Source organism: Podarcis cretensis, assembly GCF_951804945.1.
Source record: "Podarcis cretensis genome assembly, chromosome: 1".
Lineage (NCBI taxonomy): Eukaryota > Metazoa > Chordata > Lepidosauria > Squamata > Lacertidae > Podarcis > Podarcis cretensis.
In genome coordinates this window covers 93,364,071-93,380,621 of record NC_137170.1, presented here as the reverse complement: position 1 = coordinate 93,380,621, position 16,551 = coordinate 93,364,071, and the positions used below count along the sequence as shown (strand labels likewise).

At 44.5% G+C, this 16,551-nt stretch overlaps 2 protein-coding genes across 4 annotated transcripts in view; one reads left to right on the top strand and one right to left on the bottom strand.

The window, feature by feature from the left end:
- The window catches only part of LOC307211718 (uncharacterized protein), a 71,447-nt gene extending 63,360 nt beyond the window's left edge, over positions 1–8,087 (top strand). For all 3 annotated transcript variants that reach the window (XM_079968623.1, XM_079968621.1, XM_079968622.1), the window contains exons 5-8: positions 575–779; positions 1,987–2,615; positions 5,471–5,616; positions 6,875–8,087. In XM_079968623.1, the coding sequence (XP_079824749.1) occupies positions 575–779; positions 1,987–2,615; positions 5,471–5,616; positions 6,875–7,670 (1,776 nt within the window). In that variant the 3' untranslated portion in view covers positions 7,671–8,087. The remainder of the gene's footprint in view (positions 1–574; positions 780–1,986; positions 2,616–5,470; positions 5,617–6,874) is intronic.
- Positions 8,088–9,868: 1,781 nt separating this feature from the next.
- On the bottom strand, positions 9,869–16,501 carry TSN (translin). Its single transcript, XM_079969499.1, has 6 exons — positions 16,334–16,501; positions 15,441–15,534; positions 13,927–14,023; positions 13,498–13,613; positions 12,289–12,368; positions 9,869–11,497 (listed from the first exon to the last, which is right to left on the bottom strand). The coding sequence occupies exons 1-6, from the start codon at positions 16,397–16,399 to the stop codon at positions 11,261–11,263; spliced, it is 690 nt and encodes a 229-aa protein (XP_079825625.1). The 5' UTR covers positions 16,400–16,501; the 3' UTR covers positions 9,869–11,260.
- Between the last annotated feature and the right edge of the window lie 50 nt (positions 16,502–16,551).

Below are 16,551 nucleotides of genomic sequence, written 5' to 3'. Positions count from 1 at the left end.
ATGTGTTTAATGTAACACTAACAGCTCATATTTTGCTTCCTTTCTTGAGTGAGGGTGTTACCCCCCCAGAAAGATATGAGGAGAAACAATGGTTTTAGAGGTAGTGGGTGCTGGGTGTCAGATTTGGCCATGTATATTTAAGTATCTTCAAGGGATGCGGGTGGCACAGGGGGTTAAACCACAGAGCCTAGGACTTGCCGTTCAGAAGGTTGGCAGTTCGAATCCCCATGACGGGGTGAGCTCTTGTTGCTGGGTCCCTGCTCCTGCCAACCTAGTAGTTCGAAAGCACATCAAAGTGCAAGTAGATAAATAGGTACCGCTCCGGTGGGAAGGTAAACGGTGTTTCCGTGCACTGCTCTGGTTCGCCAGAAGTGGCTTAGTCATGCTGGCCACATGACCCGGAAGCTGTACGCCAGCTCCCTCGGCCAATAAAGCAAGATGAGCACCACAACCCCAGAGTCGGTCACGACTGGACCTAATGGTCAGGGGCCCCTTTACCTTTACCTTATTTAAGTATCTCACATATTGTTTAGTAGAAACTTCTCCCCACAACCACCCCTTGCTTTCCTTCCAGAGCTCCAGCCCCAACTGCCGCCGATCAAGTTCTGACATCTCCTACGAAACTTCGGACTGCACCAAAGCTCAACGGGAGTGTCGGCTGCGGCCTCATTTCAGTGATCCAATGCCAACAGATGCTGTGAAGAGGAAACAACTGGAGCTGAAGATCGCTGCAGCAGCACGGCAGCATGCCCAGAAGCGCCGGCAAGAGAGAGACTCCAGTATGCTCCCCTTGCCTTTTGCTTTGTGTGTGATTTGCAGGGTCTGTCCATGTCACTCATAGTTCTGGGTGTGTTTTGACATTAGGTTAGCAGTCATCATTCAGAGAGATAGCCTCCAAACATCTCGCACTCAACAGCCGTGGATTATGTTTGCAGCCGGCTGTAGCCTCTTATTCCAGGGTCCCTCCAGAGGAGAGGGAATACAGTAGCAGCTCCTCCTCCAGTGTACTCTCTGTCTGTACAATTCATAGCAACAGCCAATAGCCTGGATTGGGCCCATACAGGACCAAACTGGCTCCTGGCAAATGCAGGAAAGGGGGTATTCAAAGGTAAGGCAGTGTCATGAGCTAAGCTTCAATCTAGTGCTTTCTTTGACTTCATGCATGATATAGCAAAAGGTGAGTAGAACCTGGAACAATTGTTCTGCAAGTATACTGAGCAGATGGAGCCATCAATATGTGGCTTCCGCTTGTTGTTTGCATAGTTCATTAGGACAGGCTTGTTTCTTCCAACACACCTGAGCCAAATTCCAAATGAGAGCGTCCTTCCCTAGCTGTTGAATTAAAGAGAGAAATGTAACTCAGAAGCGGAATATATTCTTTGCATACTGTCAAGTAGACCTGCTAGCTTGTGGCCCACGAGACTAAACACAGTTGTGCATTGTGGCCCACCAGGAGTTTGATAAACCTCTACTTTTGGGGGGCTGCAAATATATAGAAGCACCCAGCAAGCAATGTAGCCAGTGGGATATATTGGTGGGTCAAAAGTTGTCTAGGTCTATTTAAAGGATCTCAGCAGGCAAGGCTAAGGAAACCTTGACCAAGGCTTTGAGGTAACATTAGGCTAGATGGACAATTTAACCAGTACAATACAAGGAGGGTTTCTGTCTATTTTTTTTTTTTTTTAATGACCTGCTACTGTACCTTTAAGAGCATGCTTAGCGATCAGGTCAAGCTTTTCTTAGCATGAAGAAAAAGAAAATCTTTATGTATGTATGAAAATGCCAGAATGTAGCAACATATCATTAAGAACTAGATTCTCCCTGTCTCTGTATTCAGGTACTTTGCAGAATCCTTCCTGGTCACAAGGGGAAAAACAAAACAAAACAAAACAGGACAAGTTTTTTACTGTTGGATGAACAGGGCTGAGGAACAAAACAATGGGAAGGTTCTACAAATAGATTTATTTTATTTTCCTCCCCGCTCAGGCCCAGTGCTGACGAAAGCCAACCTCAACTACAGCAGCAATGTTGATGAGAACCACGGCATTCTGGGCGGCTCCTTTCGTTCCAAACACCGCTGGAGCAACGTCAGCAGTCTCAGCGCCGACAGCGGCATTGTGGGCGGGAGTGACGAGAGGGACAGTGCCGATGCCAGCAGTGGAGGGGTGCCAAGGATGAGGTCGGCTGAGATGGAGCGGGCGGACAGCGGCATCAGCCAAGTGCTGAGTAGGAAGTGGAGGAGCAAGGCGTCGGAGACGCTGGCATCTCTGCAGGCATGGGAGGCCCACCAGCCTTGCACTGACTGTGGGGGGAGACACTTCCCGCTGGAGACGGATGTCCAGAACCAGAACAAGAGGCGGGCCGTCCTCTGCGAGAAGTGCCTGAAGTGCCGGACGGAGCGGAAGGAGTCGGTGCTGGAGTTTGTCAACACTGAAACCAGCTACGGGGAGGACCTGCGCATCATCAAGGAAGAGTTCTACCTCCCCATGCAAGCTGCTGGCCTGCTAACACAGGACCAGCTGCTGGTGGTTTTCGGCAACATACAGGAGCTCATTGACCTCAACGAAAACTTCCTGGAGTACCTTCAGGAAGAGATTGAGCAGGCCTTTGAGCAGGTAGTGTGTGGTCTCAGATTTCTTCTCCGTTTCCCTGTGCAGTTATAATGAGCTACTTTTGCCACTGCAGCTTTGTTACTATGGCACTCAAAGGTTGTGCCACTCATTAGAAAGGCACAATGCCTAATGAGCAGGTAAGGGAATTGAGAATGGGTATGCCTCTGTCTGACTCATTTCAGCTGCTGAAAGAGGGAAGGGGCCATTGCTGAGTGTAAGAGCATCTGCATTGCGTGTAGGAGGTCCCAGGTTCCATCTCCACCATCTCCAGGTAGGGCTGGGAGAGATGCTACCAGTCAAAGAAGACAGTATTGAGCTAGTTGATCTGGCTTGGTATAAGGCAGCTTCCCTGTGCTCTTGTTCCAAAGGGTACCAACTTTTTATTTATTTTTTGTCATTTCAATTGTGTGAGTAAACATCTGCCTCTAGCTCTGATTGGATGCCCCCAGTCTACCGTAGGTCGCCTGTGTTTCTTTGTGATTGTCAACAAGATACGTCAATTCAAGACCACTTGGTGAATAAGCATCTCAAAAATCCTTTGTGCCTTGTAGAATCATAGAATCACCTAAGAAAGCCCCCTGCAATGCATGAATCCCTATGCCAACCTCCCCCAGCCTGGTGCCCTCTAGGTGTTGTTAGACTACAGCTCCCATCAGCCCCAGCCAGCATGTCCAATGGTAAGGGGTGATGGCAGTTGTAGTCCAAAACATCTGGCAGGCACCAGGCTGGGGAAGGCCCCACGTGCTCCTGAACAGACCAGTCTGGGGCTAGCTTTATGACATGTGGAATTGCCCCTTTAGCACTTTCAATTTGCTGCGCAGCGAAGCCTACCATCAGTTCCAAATATTGCCGCATTTCCACTGGCTGAAGGAAAACAATGCCGGCAGGCTGACGGTTGCGCTAGCACCTCAGCAAAGCAAATGGCTTTTACACGCCGCTGTGTATTTATATTATGCCCTGTGCTTTATTAAGGGCTCTGAAAGAAACAAAACACCCTTTTACCATGAAATTAATTTTTACAGCAGCATTCAAAGAAGCCCATCTTGCCCACAGGAGAGCAATTAAAAGCGGCTTTGCCTGCCAACAATTGCCGGTGGCCAAGAACAGACGCAAGGCTAGTTAAATCCTTTAAGTCTTATTTGAGCCACGCTCCAAACTGGCTCTCTTTCTTGAACGTACTCAAGGTTACTTATAATTTGCTGGAACAGCAGTTCTTGATGGTTCATTATTACAGACTAGCACCCTGTGTACGGCACACGGCTCTGCGCCCTGTTGCTGAACTTTGCAAGTCAAATGCAGGAGAGAGTATTATTTTGAAGGCCGGATAATCGCCTTGGGGACGGGCCAGAGCTCAGCAGGAGAACACATGCTTTTCATGCAGAAAGTTCCAGGTTCAGTCTCTGACTTAGCCATTTTTAAAAGGGAGGGAAGGGGAAGGATCATGTAGCAGGTGCAGTGAAGACCCTCTGCCTTAGAGGGCCATCAGAGAAGACAGTACTGGGTATATGGACAAGTAGGCAGGGCAGGGATTCTTCTTGGTGTCGGAGGTCATGTTTTATATACAAAGGTTCAAGGTTTGATCTCTGGCATCTCCCAGGTAGGGTTGGAAAAGGCTCTTGTGTGAAACCCTTGGGGGTCACTCCCAGCCAGTTTGGACGAGGGTCAAGGAACCTTTTTCAGTTCAAGTGTTGTATTTCCTCATAGCTGACCTTCCAGGGACTGCATGCTGGTGGTGTAAGCGGGCAAAAGGTTTGTGTCTTTTAAAGCCAAGATATAATCATCCAAAATGGGGAAATGTGATAATGCTATCCACTGCGTCAGAGATGTAGTTGAACTTTTTAAGATGCTGGGGAACCAAGGAGGGAAATCAAGGATAATAGAGGAGCTGGGGGATAAGACCAAAGGCGTAAAAGAAATCCTGTGAGCCATTTCCAGCTCTGCCAGTCACAATTTAAAAAATTAATTTAGAACTCAAAATCATATATGCAAAATTTGCATTGCAATACTTTGTGGGAATCTGTGTGCATGCACATTTTAATGCAGTAAGTTTAAAGGGTTCAGATGTTGAGCGTTCTATTTTTACATATATGGGGTTGAAATTTTGGGGGGGAATAGGGTGGTACAGTCTCCAGTTTCAAAACCTCAAAAGTACAGATTTAATTCATGGAATTCAACTGAAATCCAGTTTAACTTGCAAGGATGCTGTCTGCTAATGGATTTCAGCAAACCATTTAAGTTGGGTGGCATGTTTCCTTAATTATGAATGTTTGTTTTTGTTTCAGCAATAGTGTAGTACTCTCTGTCATAACTGAACCTCTGTGCTGCAGCACCTCACGCTGGCAAAAAAGGGGAATGGTCTTGCAATAGTCTTTTGTGAAATACTTTTATCTTTTTTTAATTAGGAATCAAAATGTAACAGATTCTAAAAATATACATCAGTAGAGTAAATCATTAAAAGACATGGAAGGGAATAACAACATGGTTGTCAAGCTGAGATTAATCACTTTTGCATTGTGTTTGCATACACTTTTAATGTTCTACCAATTATATTAGCAGTTGCAGTCAGGGTGGTAGGTCTGGGCTGCATATTACCTGGATAGGGCTGGGATGGGGCAGGGCGGTGATGCGGTCAGGGCTGTGTGGACACTAATCTGTTCCTCCTGCTGGTATGTCCACACAGCCCTGCCTTTGCTGCTGCCCTGCCCCACCTCAGCTCCGTAAACTGCGGAGACACCAATGTCACCAGCTCCACTCCAGCACATTCACCACAACTGAATATTAGGCCGGTGGCTTTTAATGGCCTCTAGTACCTCCACGTCTCTGGGTGATGTATTGCCTTGTGTGTTGTGTGTCCGCAGGGCGATGATGACCTCATGACTGTGTGCATCGGTGAGATATTCCTGGAATTTGTCAATATGCTGCCTGCCTTCCAGACGTACTGCCTCCAGCAGTCATCTTCAGTGAACATGCTCAATGCACTGGAAAAAGAGAAGGAGTTACTCAGGTGAGGAGACCTCTTAATCTTGGGTTGGTAGCAGGACCATTCAGAGCTTGTATGAAGCCCAGCATGGAAGTCTTGTTCTTGACATGACACCGTAAGTCCTGCAGGCCCCTGGTGGAGCCCCCCAGTCACCCTAGCCCTCCAAGGCCCAGGGCAAGTGTACCCAGCTGTCCCTGCCCCCTTGCACAGGCCTGGTAGGGAGTATATGCCTTGGGGCACAGACCCCGTATCTTTTCCTAAATGTACTGAGCGTTTCTAGGTAGGTAATGTATTCAAGAGATTAACTGGGTGTGTGTCGGAGGGGTGTGTGATCTGGGTTAGTAAGATACAAATTTGTGGAAATAAATGAATTTGAAATGATCGTACCTAGAGATAATAATGAATGGGGGCAATTGTAAGGGGATTAAATGGATTTGGAGAAGGATCTGTTGGGAGAACGAGAGTAAATTAATTGAAGAGGGGACAGATCTGGAGTGGGGTGCAAGATAATTGAACATATTTGGGGTGTCCGATGGGCTTACCGTCTGTAATATTAAAATTCTGAATTTGCATCTGTACATATTAATTCAGATATGCAAAAGTTTGTCTATGAGCCCATACTTTGAAGCAAGTATGCTTTGGGGAGAGGAGGTTCATCAATGACCAGGCACTTACACCAGGATACATGGCATCAACTAGAGCTGAGGAGTTTACCAATAAAGGCACATCACCAACTGGGGCTTTATCAGAACGATAGAAAGGCCGTGCCCATCCACCTGTGACATTCCCAGTACAGTGTCTGAGTGCTCCCTGCACCTCCAACCTTCTCCCCAAATCCGTTTTAGAGGGCTGGGGGAACCCTCAGAACAGATTTAGGGAGTGCACAGAGGACACATAGGACAAGGAGAGGATGAAAACATTCCCTGCACTATTGCAACTAATATGCTAGATACTGTCCTGTGTCTACATTTGCATAAATTGAGTAATATTTAACAGCTAAGATATCAACAGCAAGTCTATTGAACCTTACCTTAGTGATGCATTAAACAAAGCCTGAGAACGGGGGGAAAATAAAAAATGTTCCTGAGTCTAGCAAATCAAGTAAATGGTTTTGCAGGCAAGCAGTATATATATGGGATCTTAAGTCATAATTACTTTGTAAATGTTAATTAATTAAAGATAACAATGCCTCATGTGTATGTAAGAACAAGACCCTCGGTGTAAGCTTTTCTGTTTTCCTGTACCTGTTTACAAAATATGTTATTTTTTGACCTCCCTGCAGGATTTTCCTCAATGTTTCCCAGAACGACAACACAGCTCTTCGCCGCATGAATCTGCGGTCCTTCCTCATGGCTCCACTGCAGAGAGTCACCAAGTACCCACTTCTGCTGAGCCGCATCATCAAAGCCACCACTGAGTACCACCCAGATCACAGCAGCCTGAGGGAGGCCAAAAGCCGCATTGAGTCCCACCTGGAGCACATAAACATGAAGACCAAGCAGGAAGGAAACTCGTGGACTTTGCGTTCCTTCCGCCAGGACAGCAAGAAGAACAGGGAGGTCATTAACATTGAAATGAGGGAAACGGCTATCAAGACTGTGGGCTGGCTGCGGGAAGAAACCCGCTTTGTGATGGAAGGGCCCTTGCAGTTGGCCCAGCCTCCTGATGGACAGTGGGTCAAAAAGGGCAGCAAGACCTTAAAATTCCAGAACATGCAAGTGCTCCTCATGGTCAACATCAGACGCGCCTCTGAGTCTAGCTTTGAACCCGGAGAGCCAGGACCTGTGAAAGATGCAGTACTGGTACTGATTAGGGACAAAAACAATGGGAAGTTCAGCTTGCTCAGGGAGCCCTTGAGACTCAGCAACTGTGTGGTCTCTGTGGATCCCGACTGCGACGACACGTTTGAACTCCTTGAGATCAGGCGGGAGTCTTTTGTGTTCCGAGATGGAGACAAGGCACGGACTCACCACTGGTTCAGGCAGATACGGAGGTACTCTCGGGAGCTGGGCTCCTGGAAGAAGCGGCGCAACGCCTTGCCCAACATCATGATAAGCGCATCGCACAATAGGTCATGAAAGGATCGCTGACTGCGAAATGACTTGGCTAAGTAAGCTCAGAAATTTCCTCACAACCTGCTTTGGGTTGAAGATCTCCTTTTCAACAAAAATTGCACCAAGGATGAACTTCACCTGGCCAATTAGCATTGGAGCTATCTGTAACGATGTCGTTTTCTACTGAGAATTCATTTGTGACGAGTACCACTTAAATGAGTGTTTCTCAAATTGAAGGAAAAAATGTGCCCCGTTTTTAAGCTTGTTAGATCTTCCATACAACCCAACTTAGAAACCTCATTGGGTGTAGCTACCTGGCTCCTACAACCTTTATGTCTGCTTTGCTGCCAACTGAGTGGTTCCTACACACACAGTTGCTCCCCTACCTCCGCTACTCCTCTTCTCAGCTGCTGCACAGCCCATGGTCTCTAGCTTCAGGTAACCCACTGTCTGTCTCTAGCTTCAGGTAACCCAATGGTCTGTGACTGACCATTCCACCCTTCCCTGTCAGCAAATCCACGAGGTAGACACTCAGATTGTGGGAAATCTTGAGCCTCTTTATAGACCTACTTATCAATAAGACTTACAAAATGCTGCCCCCTCTCTTGTAGGTGCCCCACAAACCCTTCTGGAGGCCACATTCCCCATTTTGAGAGGCATTGCCTAATGAGGTGATAAAGTGAGGGCCCCACTGAACAAGAACTGTCAAAAAGAGGCTGTCATCTTGAGAGGAGTTTGGTGGCCGACCCTCTGCTTAGTGTAACTGACTGAGCTGGTAGCGAAAAGGAAGAGTGTTGTTAGTTTGAAGACTGCCTGTTAAGTGTGGAGTGAAAGTTGAGCATGAGCTGTAGGAACTTAAGGAGTTATTCTGGCTAGCCAAAATAATCACTTCAGCACAACTTGGCCTGAGGAGAAATCAGAGGAGGCTCTTAAGTGGTAAGAGTGAGATCTAGATTCTGGGTAATGGGAATCTTTTGCACATTTTGTAAATAGGTATAACAGTGAAGACAACAAAATGTGTGTTGTCTGTCTGAGGGCAAATAGGCTTTACCCTGTGAAGACTTGCTCAAGGGGGGCAGGGCGGGCCCTTCAGATTTGTGGCCTACTTGGGATGTCTTCCTCTATGGTAATTAGGGGTTATTGGCACCAGATCATGAGGAGCAGGTCTCTAGAGAGAAAATATTGAGCTAATATTGTTAATAATGTGGGGATCAGATAGGAGTGTGAGATGTCTGACACTGCATGATTGTGCTGGGAAAAAGGAATTTTGACCATATATGATAGACTGGTTTCATTGTGCATATATTATAACAGCATTAGGCAACATCCAGTCAAATTTAGAGCAGTATTAACACAATAAAGGAGAATGTTTAGACAGTATAATTAGCCTCATTTCAGCTTGCTCTCCCAGGAAACATTTAATTCAACCATCTTTTGTTAGCTTATCAGTTTTCTACTTCTACCCTCATGCCCATGTAGGAACCAGTTTACCGAGTTTTACTTTGCACTGAATGCATGTAACACGTAAATGGAAAAGGAAGCCGAAATATATTCAGAGTTCACTCACAAACATTCCAGAATACCTGTATAATCCTGTGGATAAGCAATACTCTCTCCCTTTACGGATCACTGGATTTGTTTGTAAATGGTTAAGAACCCATTATAGAAATCCAAGGAATGTCTTAACATCAGAAATCGTTCTGAAATACGCTTCTGTTAACAAGGCTCAATTACCTCTTCTAGTTTGTGATTATTTAAATGATGTAATCTAGTGTATTTCAAAATTTTAATTAAAAAGGAATCCGTTACATTATTGTAGATTAACATAAAATGTTTTAATAATTATGTTTCCTTGCACTTTAATTAACTTCTCTTTTTGTTTTCCATACCAGATCACTCCTATCCTAGTGACACATGAGAATAATAATAAAAAAGAACTCTGTAGAATATTAGAGAACAAAATATGTGGCAGCACTTTTCTATTCTATAGCCGACAGGAAAAAACCTGTAAGAATATCGTTTAGCAAGATTTTCTGCACCAGTTGTGAACCCTTTATCATAGCCTTCCTCACAAATGGGCGCTGTAGAATTGCAGTGTCTTGAAAGAAGGGGTTTTTGTTAAAATGAAGAAAATATGATACCTGTACACTTAACAAGTTATTGTGAATTACAGGGTGCAAGCTTGTAAGAAACATACATAACAAAATCATAGACGCACAATATTAAAGAACAGTGTCTTTTATTTACCCACATTAACAAAGGAAGAATTTGCTTTTCAATGAACTTTCCCCCACCCATCCCAAAACGTAACCAGAAAAAGGCAAAGATTTACAAACAAAAGATACTTACAGCCACTAATATTGTAAAGTACAAATATTTTTCTTATCTTTTGGAGGTGATATTTGTCAAAGGAAAAACTTTAGGGCAAGGGGGAAAACAGATCCTATACAGCACACAATATGAAAAATGCTCAGACAAAACAACACAGTATATTGCAGAAACAAATTTTGCACATATAAATGAGATTCAGAAGATGGATGTTAAATACTAATACAGTGGAGGTAGCACACACATGGAGGTGAAAGAAGAGTGATTTGCACCTGCACCCTACATACAAAAGCTGTGCTCCTATGCACAAAGCAACTCGCCTCCATGTACATGTGTTTAGGACCAAGGTAAATGTCACCGTTTTTTGTTAAGGCCAAACGCATTCTTTGCTGCATGATGGACCAAGAATGTTATATAAAAAAGATACAATAAAAAATGAAGGAAATGTGAAACAGGTCACTTAGAATTCAAAGGAACACAAACACCTTCGCCCTGTTACGTAGCTACTTACCTCCTTGAAATCTGTGCTCCTACCCCCACAAAAAATCACCTAAAACATGTTCCAGGATTTGCTTTTTAAAACTTATATATATATACTTGGAACATGCCCACAAGCAACTGTTCAGCTTCAATGACTATTTCACGTCTCTTCCCTAATGTAAAAATCAGCATGTTTAAGGATACAAATATATGTGTACTATATAATGGTGACTATTTGAAAACATATATTCCCAACAATATTTCTACTGAACTGATCATCCTAGTTCTGAACTCTTGATTTTATGCAGCAATCTATCTGGTTTACACAGATGAGCAGAAAATGAATGCTTTTTGACAAGCTGTTTACACATCAGCTGCAGCCAAGTACTGAACTTTTATTTATTACAAAGGAGCCCAGGGCAGCAGTGTGCATAAACTGTGCTACATGTAGATGACGTGGAGATCCAAAAAGGATGAGGCTTGAACAAAGGCTGTGATGCAGGGGGAAAATAATCCCCATGCTTGGTTCTGCAGGGATAATGGGATAGCAACAGCTGTAATTCAGAGATGACAGTTTGCTTAAACCAGGGTGACTTAGGACTCCAAGCAGCGCCTGCTAGAGGGGCTTGGGGGGTGGGGAATGAGTGCTTCTGCTTGGACATACTAAACATTCCTTTAGGAAAAAACAACAGTGGTATGCAGCTTTGTGGTTCCTCTAAACTACTGCTGGAGAGCTCAGGTTAAAGCTTCTCCTTCATTGGCAGCAAGACTGAGGTAATGATTGCTTCAGTTCAACAAGCCCTCCTCTATTTCTCCCCACCAGCATTAGCAATTGAGTCCTTGTTGAGCCCTCTGATTGACAGGTCATAAACCACCTCCTCTATCTTCTTGACATCGTACTTGAGGCCATCGTAGCGCTTCCTCAGGGAGTCATTCTTCAGGTTGAGAAGGCGGAATCCAGAATCCAACTCGTTGATAAAAGCAGAGATGCGGAGGGGACGGGCATAGTCTCCAGCTGTGACACTGTTCACTGCCAACCTAGCCTATAGAAGAAAGCAGAATGGTGCAAGATAAGGAGAGGTGCAGAGACCAAATCGGGCTAGGTAGGCCTTACTGGAGTCACACAACAGTATTAACACAGGGTATTCAGCACTTTGTCTTCCTTCCAGAGGATAAATTATACTGGCTTTTAGAGCATATTTGATGAAGAAGCCTCAATCTTGTGAACCTTTACTATTAGTAGAGTAATATGCAACCATAAGCCTCCCTTTGCAGAAAAAGAGCAACTAGCAACTTCATTAAAGAAAGAGCCATGGTATGTTTGCTGGTATTGAATATAAATTCACCGTCCAGTCACGCTTCCTCTGAGCCTTCTCTGCTAGGACGCTCTGACCTGGTAGGATAGCAGAGTAATGCAGCGGTCCTGGGTCCATGTGAGAAAGGGATAAATCAAGTCCAAAAGACAGATCGGTTCTTATCTCTAGCGTTTATTTACAAGCCATAAATCAGTCCATCGGAAACCTCCGCCATTCCAAAGGCATTCTTCTTTCCGTGCTTCCCAAAAGCACACAGACACAGCCTGTCTGTTGAGCTGTGTCTCTCAGCGTCTCTCGGTAGAACTGAAAGTAACTCTCACAGACAAAGCCTGTGACGTAAGGCCCTGCTTCCGGCCCCTCCCAGATGCAGGGCACCATGGAGTTTTAACCCTGTCTGTTCCAAACTCCACAGTATGTAACCTCTAGTTTTGTCCACGCAAGGCCCTGGATATTACTTTCAGTCCAACTAGGTAAGTCATGCTGCATTAGTTCTAAACTTCTCAATACTCTTTACTTACCAGCTCACTAGCCAGAGTCAACACTCCAGAGAGGTAATCCTCAATGTCCAGGTGAAAGCCTTTCTCTCTTTCAGATTCAACTGCAAAAAGAATGAATGGATTTGGATTCAACTCTGATAATACAAATCATCTGGGTTAGAAGACTCCAAAATGAAAGGAGTGCCAATTCAGGTTAGGCCTTCCTTTTAGGTTAATGGTTAGTTAATTACACTGATCAATTCAAAAACAATTCAAATATAAAATACTAAAAGTGTTCATCCAAAGAAAAAGTAATCTGAAACAGCACAAAGCATCCACGCCCTTCACACAGGATGTATACCCTGGTAGCCACCAAAAGTTCCAATATCAGTGCTGCTGTCCAAATGCCTGGGAGAATAAAAATGTCTTCACCTATTGCCTGAAAGAGGACAAAGCCAGTGTCAGGTGAGTTTCCCTGGGGAGAGTATCCTATAACTGAGGTTACCACTGAAAAGGCCCATTCCCTCATTGCCACACTCTGACATCTTTCGGTGGGTTCACACAGAGAAGTACCTCGGATGTTAATCTCGGACTCTAGAAAGGATTGTAGGGTTACATATCTGAGTCCCAAATCCCAAGCACCAAAGCTCAGTGGCTGACCACATTATTTACATGCAGAAGGCCCCAGGTTCAGTCCCTAGCATCTCTAGTTAAAAGGATTTTCAGGTAGCAGGGCTCATGGGGAAAACCTCTGCCCAAGATCCTCATGAGTAGCTGCCATTTAGAGTCCACACTGCTGGAGTAGAGCTGCAATCCTAAACATTTAGTAAGCCTCACTGAATACAAGTGTGGCTTCTTCAAAGTAAATAAGAATGTATAGAAGCTTCATATAATTAATGTGTATACCTAATCTTCCCACATTCCCCTGTCTTTCACTGTGGACTTTCTACCTTTCCAGGGAGCCTGCAACTCTGCCAACTCATAGCTCTCGAGCAGTGCATATATGGACTCCTTTTTTTACTAACAGTTACTAATTTTTCCAGTTAAAAAAGGAACCTTGGCAGAGCTGAAGCGGAGGTCTAGTCTTTATTTCACTGTCAAACTATGTCAAAAGGTTTTAGAAGGAAAGCTAAGTGACATGTAGAAGCTTTCTGACGTGCCAATTTAGGTTAACATTTTACTGAATTTCTTAGACAGGGAGCCTTGCTAAAGCCAAAAGTCATTGCGTTTAAGTGGAAAAAAATTCCTTACTTCCAAGTATTTCTGTAGCAGCTTCCCGAGTCACTAAGGTTTCTGTCTCCAAGTAGACAACAAATGCTGCTAAGAACACCAAACGTTGTAACACAAATCTCCAGTGTTCATTAAATCTGCATGGGGGGGAAAGAGAAAGTGATTCCTGGCACTTTAAACAGAAGACTCCTGCTGGATCTGACAAAATGCCCATCTAGTCCTAAATCCTATCCTTGTGGTGGTACAATAGCATCCTCCCCACTTGTGATTCCTAGTAACTGGTATGCTGAAGCATGCTGCCTCCAACAGTGGAAATAAATCATAGCCATCCATATTTAAATGATTGGTTTGAAATTGCTCAGTAACAAATGTAACTTTCTATATGGAAAAAAGAATAAAATATTATAAAAAAGACCACAAAAGGCAGGAGGAAAGTGGACATTTACTAACCTGTAATATTGATCTGCAGGGAACTTGTTTTTCAGAGAGGCCAACTGTGTTCTAACAGTACCAAAGTGTTCACGAGCCTTCTGACACTTCTTTGGTACTGAAATTAAAAACAAACACCACTTAACCTCGAAAACAAAGGCTAGTTATTTGTTTTTGAGTTTCTTTAAAGAAAACACCCTTTAGGCATAGAACCATGAGCAAAGACAATACTGTGATACTTAAAAGAAACAGGTTTCTTATTTATTTGCTATCTATACCTCCCTCTGAAGAACACTGGGTTGTTTACAACATAAAATCACAAACGTACGCACTATAATAATGAACAACAACCCCAACAGCATTTATATATTTATTAATTTTCTATTAAGTTTGATTCACTGGATCCATCCATAGGACACCACAATCCTATGCATCAAAACTAAGTTCCATTAAGTTCAATGGGGCTTATTCCTAGCTAGGTGGATACAGGACTGAAACCTAAGTTAGTCATGGTTTAGTCCCACTGAAATAAATTCATAATGACAGGAGTGGTTCAGCTGCAGCAATAGGTGCCTGGAAACAGTCACTGTCATTTACAGGGAAAGACTAGGTGGGTGGGTGAGTTAGGGTTCTGTGGATGCACTGGAAGAGGCAATCCAGGGCTCCTGCTAGCTAGCTCGTCTGTACAGCCCTGACCTTCACACCACCTACCCCTTCCCACCCTCAAAGTAAATGGCAATGACTCTGCTGTGGGAATGTTATTGCAGCCACTCTGCACTACTGGGAGATTCATTCCTGCAACTGGGTAAGCTGTCAGATGAGTAGAGGTGTGGAAGCAAATGTGCTAGCACTACCCACCCCCAATCCCCATGAATTGGAGGGTGGCAGTTTGAAGCAGGAAGCCTGCTTCTACTTGTTTAGGCTCCCCACACCTGGAGTGAACAGAAGGTAAACTGTGACTGAATAGTAATTCTCTGGGTGATCTGAAGCAGATCAGCAAGGATTTCTTACTCAGATGTGTTTAACACTTGCAACAACAAAATGACCCACTAAATTGTACTGCTGAAATGGGGAGGGAGTGGATTATTGTGTGGAAAGACTGTGTGCTTTGCTCAGTTCTGGCCCTTAAAAAATTTCCAGGTCCTGAATTCTTTCATTCTAATAGTATGTCTTTTGTACCAGGCTCTGCTCAAGCAGAGTAGAACCCACAAGCTGCCCTGCCCTGTCTGATAGGATATAGAAACCAGACTTGTTTTAAGATTTCACAGCTGAATAAGTCTTTGTTGACTAGTTAAGTGCCCAATAATGAAACAGTCAAATTTAGTGTTATAATCTATTGTACATGATTCACTTTCCTGCATTTCCAATTCACAAAGAAACTGAAGTAGAAAAATGTTTTTCACAAAACACATAACCATTTCACTTTTACGTTACTGAGTGGCATCTTTTATCCTCATCTTCTGTAACCATCCTTTATGCATGTAAACATATTTGTGACTTTTTTTTCCTCAATAGGCAAACAAAGCATGACCTACTGTCCTGAAATCCAGACCCCTGGTGGACTCCTTGTAGCACTGTAAGAATTTCCCGGGCTGTTTGCTCCAGAGTTTGAACAACTTTCCTGATCTCCTGTAAACAACAATAAAATACTCAGAATATGATGGTACAGAAAAACATGCAAGGTGTTAGCACAAAGCTGCTGTTCAATTTTGCCCGTCTTTCTCTCTAGTTAATTTCTAGACCTCTGGTTCCTAACTGGGGGGCCATGTAATCCACCCGGGAGATCTGTGGCACCATTCACGTAACAAAAACTGCCATAGGGATATCAAACTTTTTTAAAGGAGCCAATAGCTTGGCTTTTGAAAAAATGGGGTCTGCACTACTTAGCTAACTAATGGTTATCTATGAGGCAATTAGGTTGTTACTATGATTCTGTTCATCATACTGCTACTTGTGATGGGTCAGTACCCCATAGTGGATCACACCTTGATCCAAGATGGGTGGCAGTGCTTGCAACCATCACTGGTTGTTGTTGTTTCTTTGTTCAGCTTTGACAAAGAATAGGCGCAAAGGAGAATAAGATCTTTAACGGTGGTGGTGCAGGACAGAAGATTTCAGCCTATGCAATTTCTCTCACACTTAGCGTAACAAGCAGCAACGACTAAATTTCCCTCTCCTGGGCCGTTATGTAAATGTCACAGGAGCCACAACAGAGGCACATAGGGCGGTTTTGGGTTTACGTGATAGAAATGGGTCCCATGTTTCAGGCATGCAGTTGTTAAAAGGTTGGCTCCCGCGGTTTGGAAGGTAGGAAAACCAAGGCTCTAATCCCCGTGATCCGAGGAGCAGCGAAAGGGAAGGAAGGGATCCCCCTTCCGAGCTCTGGCGAAGCGTCCGTGGTCCTCGCACCGGCGCGACCCTCTCTCACCTCGCGGATATCCTGGTCGGCCGTGAGCACCCCTTGCAAAGCGATGAACATCTCACTGACGGACATGGCGACGCCGCCGAGGAGAAGCCGCGAGTCGGACGGGCTGCAGGGACAACGCTCTGGGCACTCCCCCCACTCTCCGTGCCGCCAAAGGGACGGGTCCTTCCACACTGCCGTCGCGGGGCTGCCCCGCTCGCTGCCTGACAGGAAAACGCACC

Coding starts and splice junctions, on each gene's coding strand:
- TSN (XM_079969499.1), bottom strand. CDS start 16,399: ATGTCCGTCAGTGAGATGTTCATCGCTTTGCAAGGGGTGCTCACGGCC. Junction 15,535..16,333: donor CCGACCAGGATATCCGCGAG/GTGAGAGAGGGT, acceptor TGTTGTTTACAG/GAGATCAGGAAAGTTGTTCA. Junction 13,614..13,926: donor CCTGCAGATCAATATTACAG/GTTAGTAAATGT, acceptor CCCCCCATGCAG/ATTTAATGAACACTGGAGAT.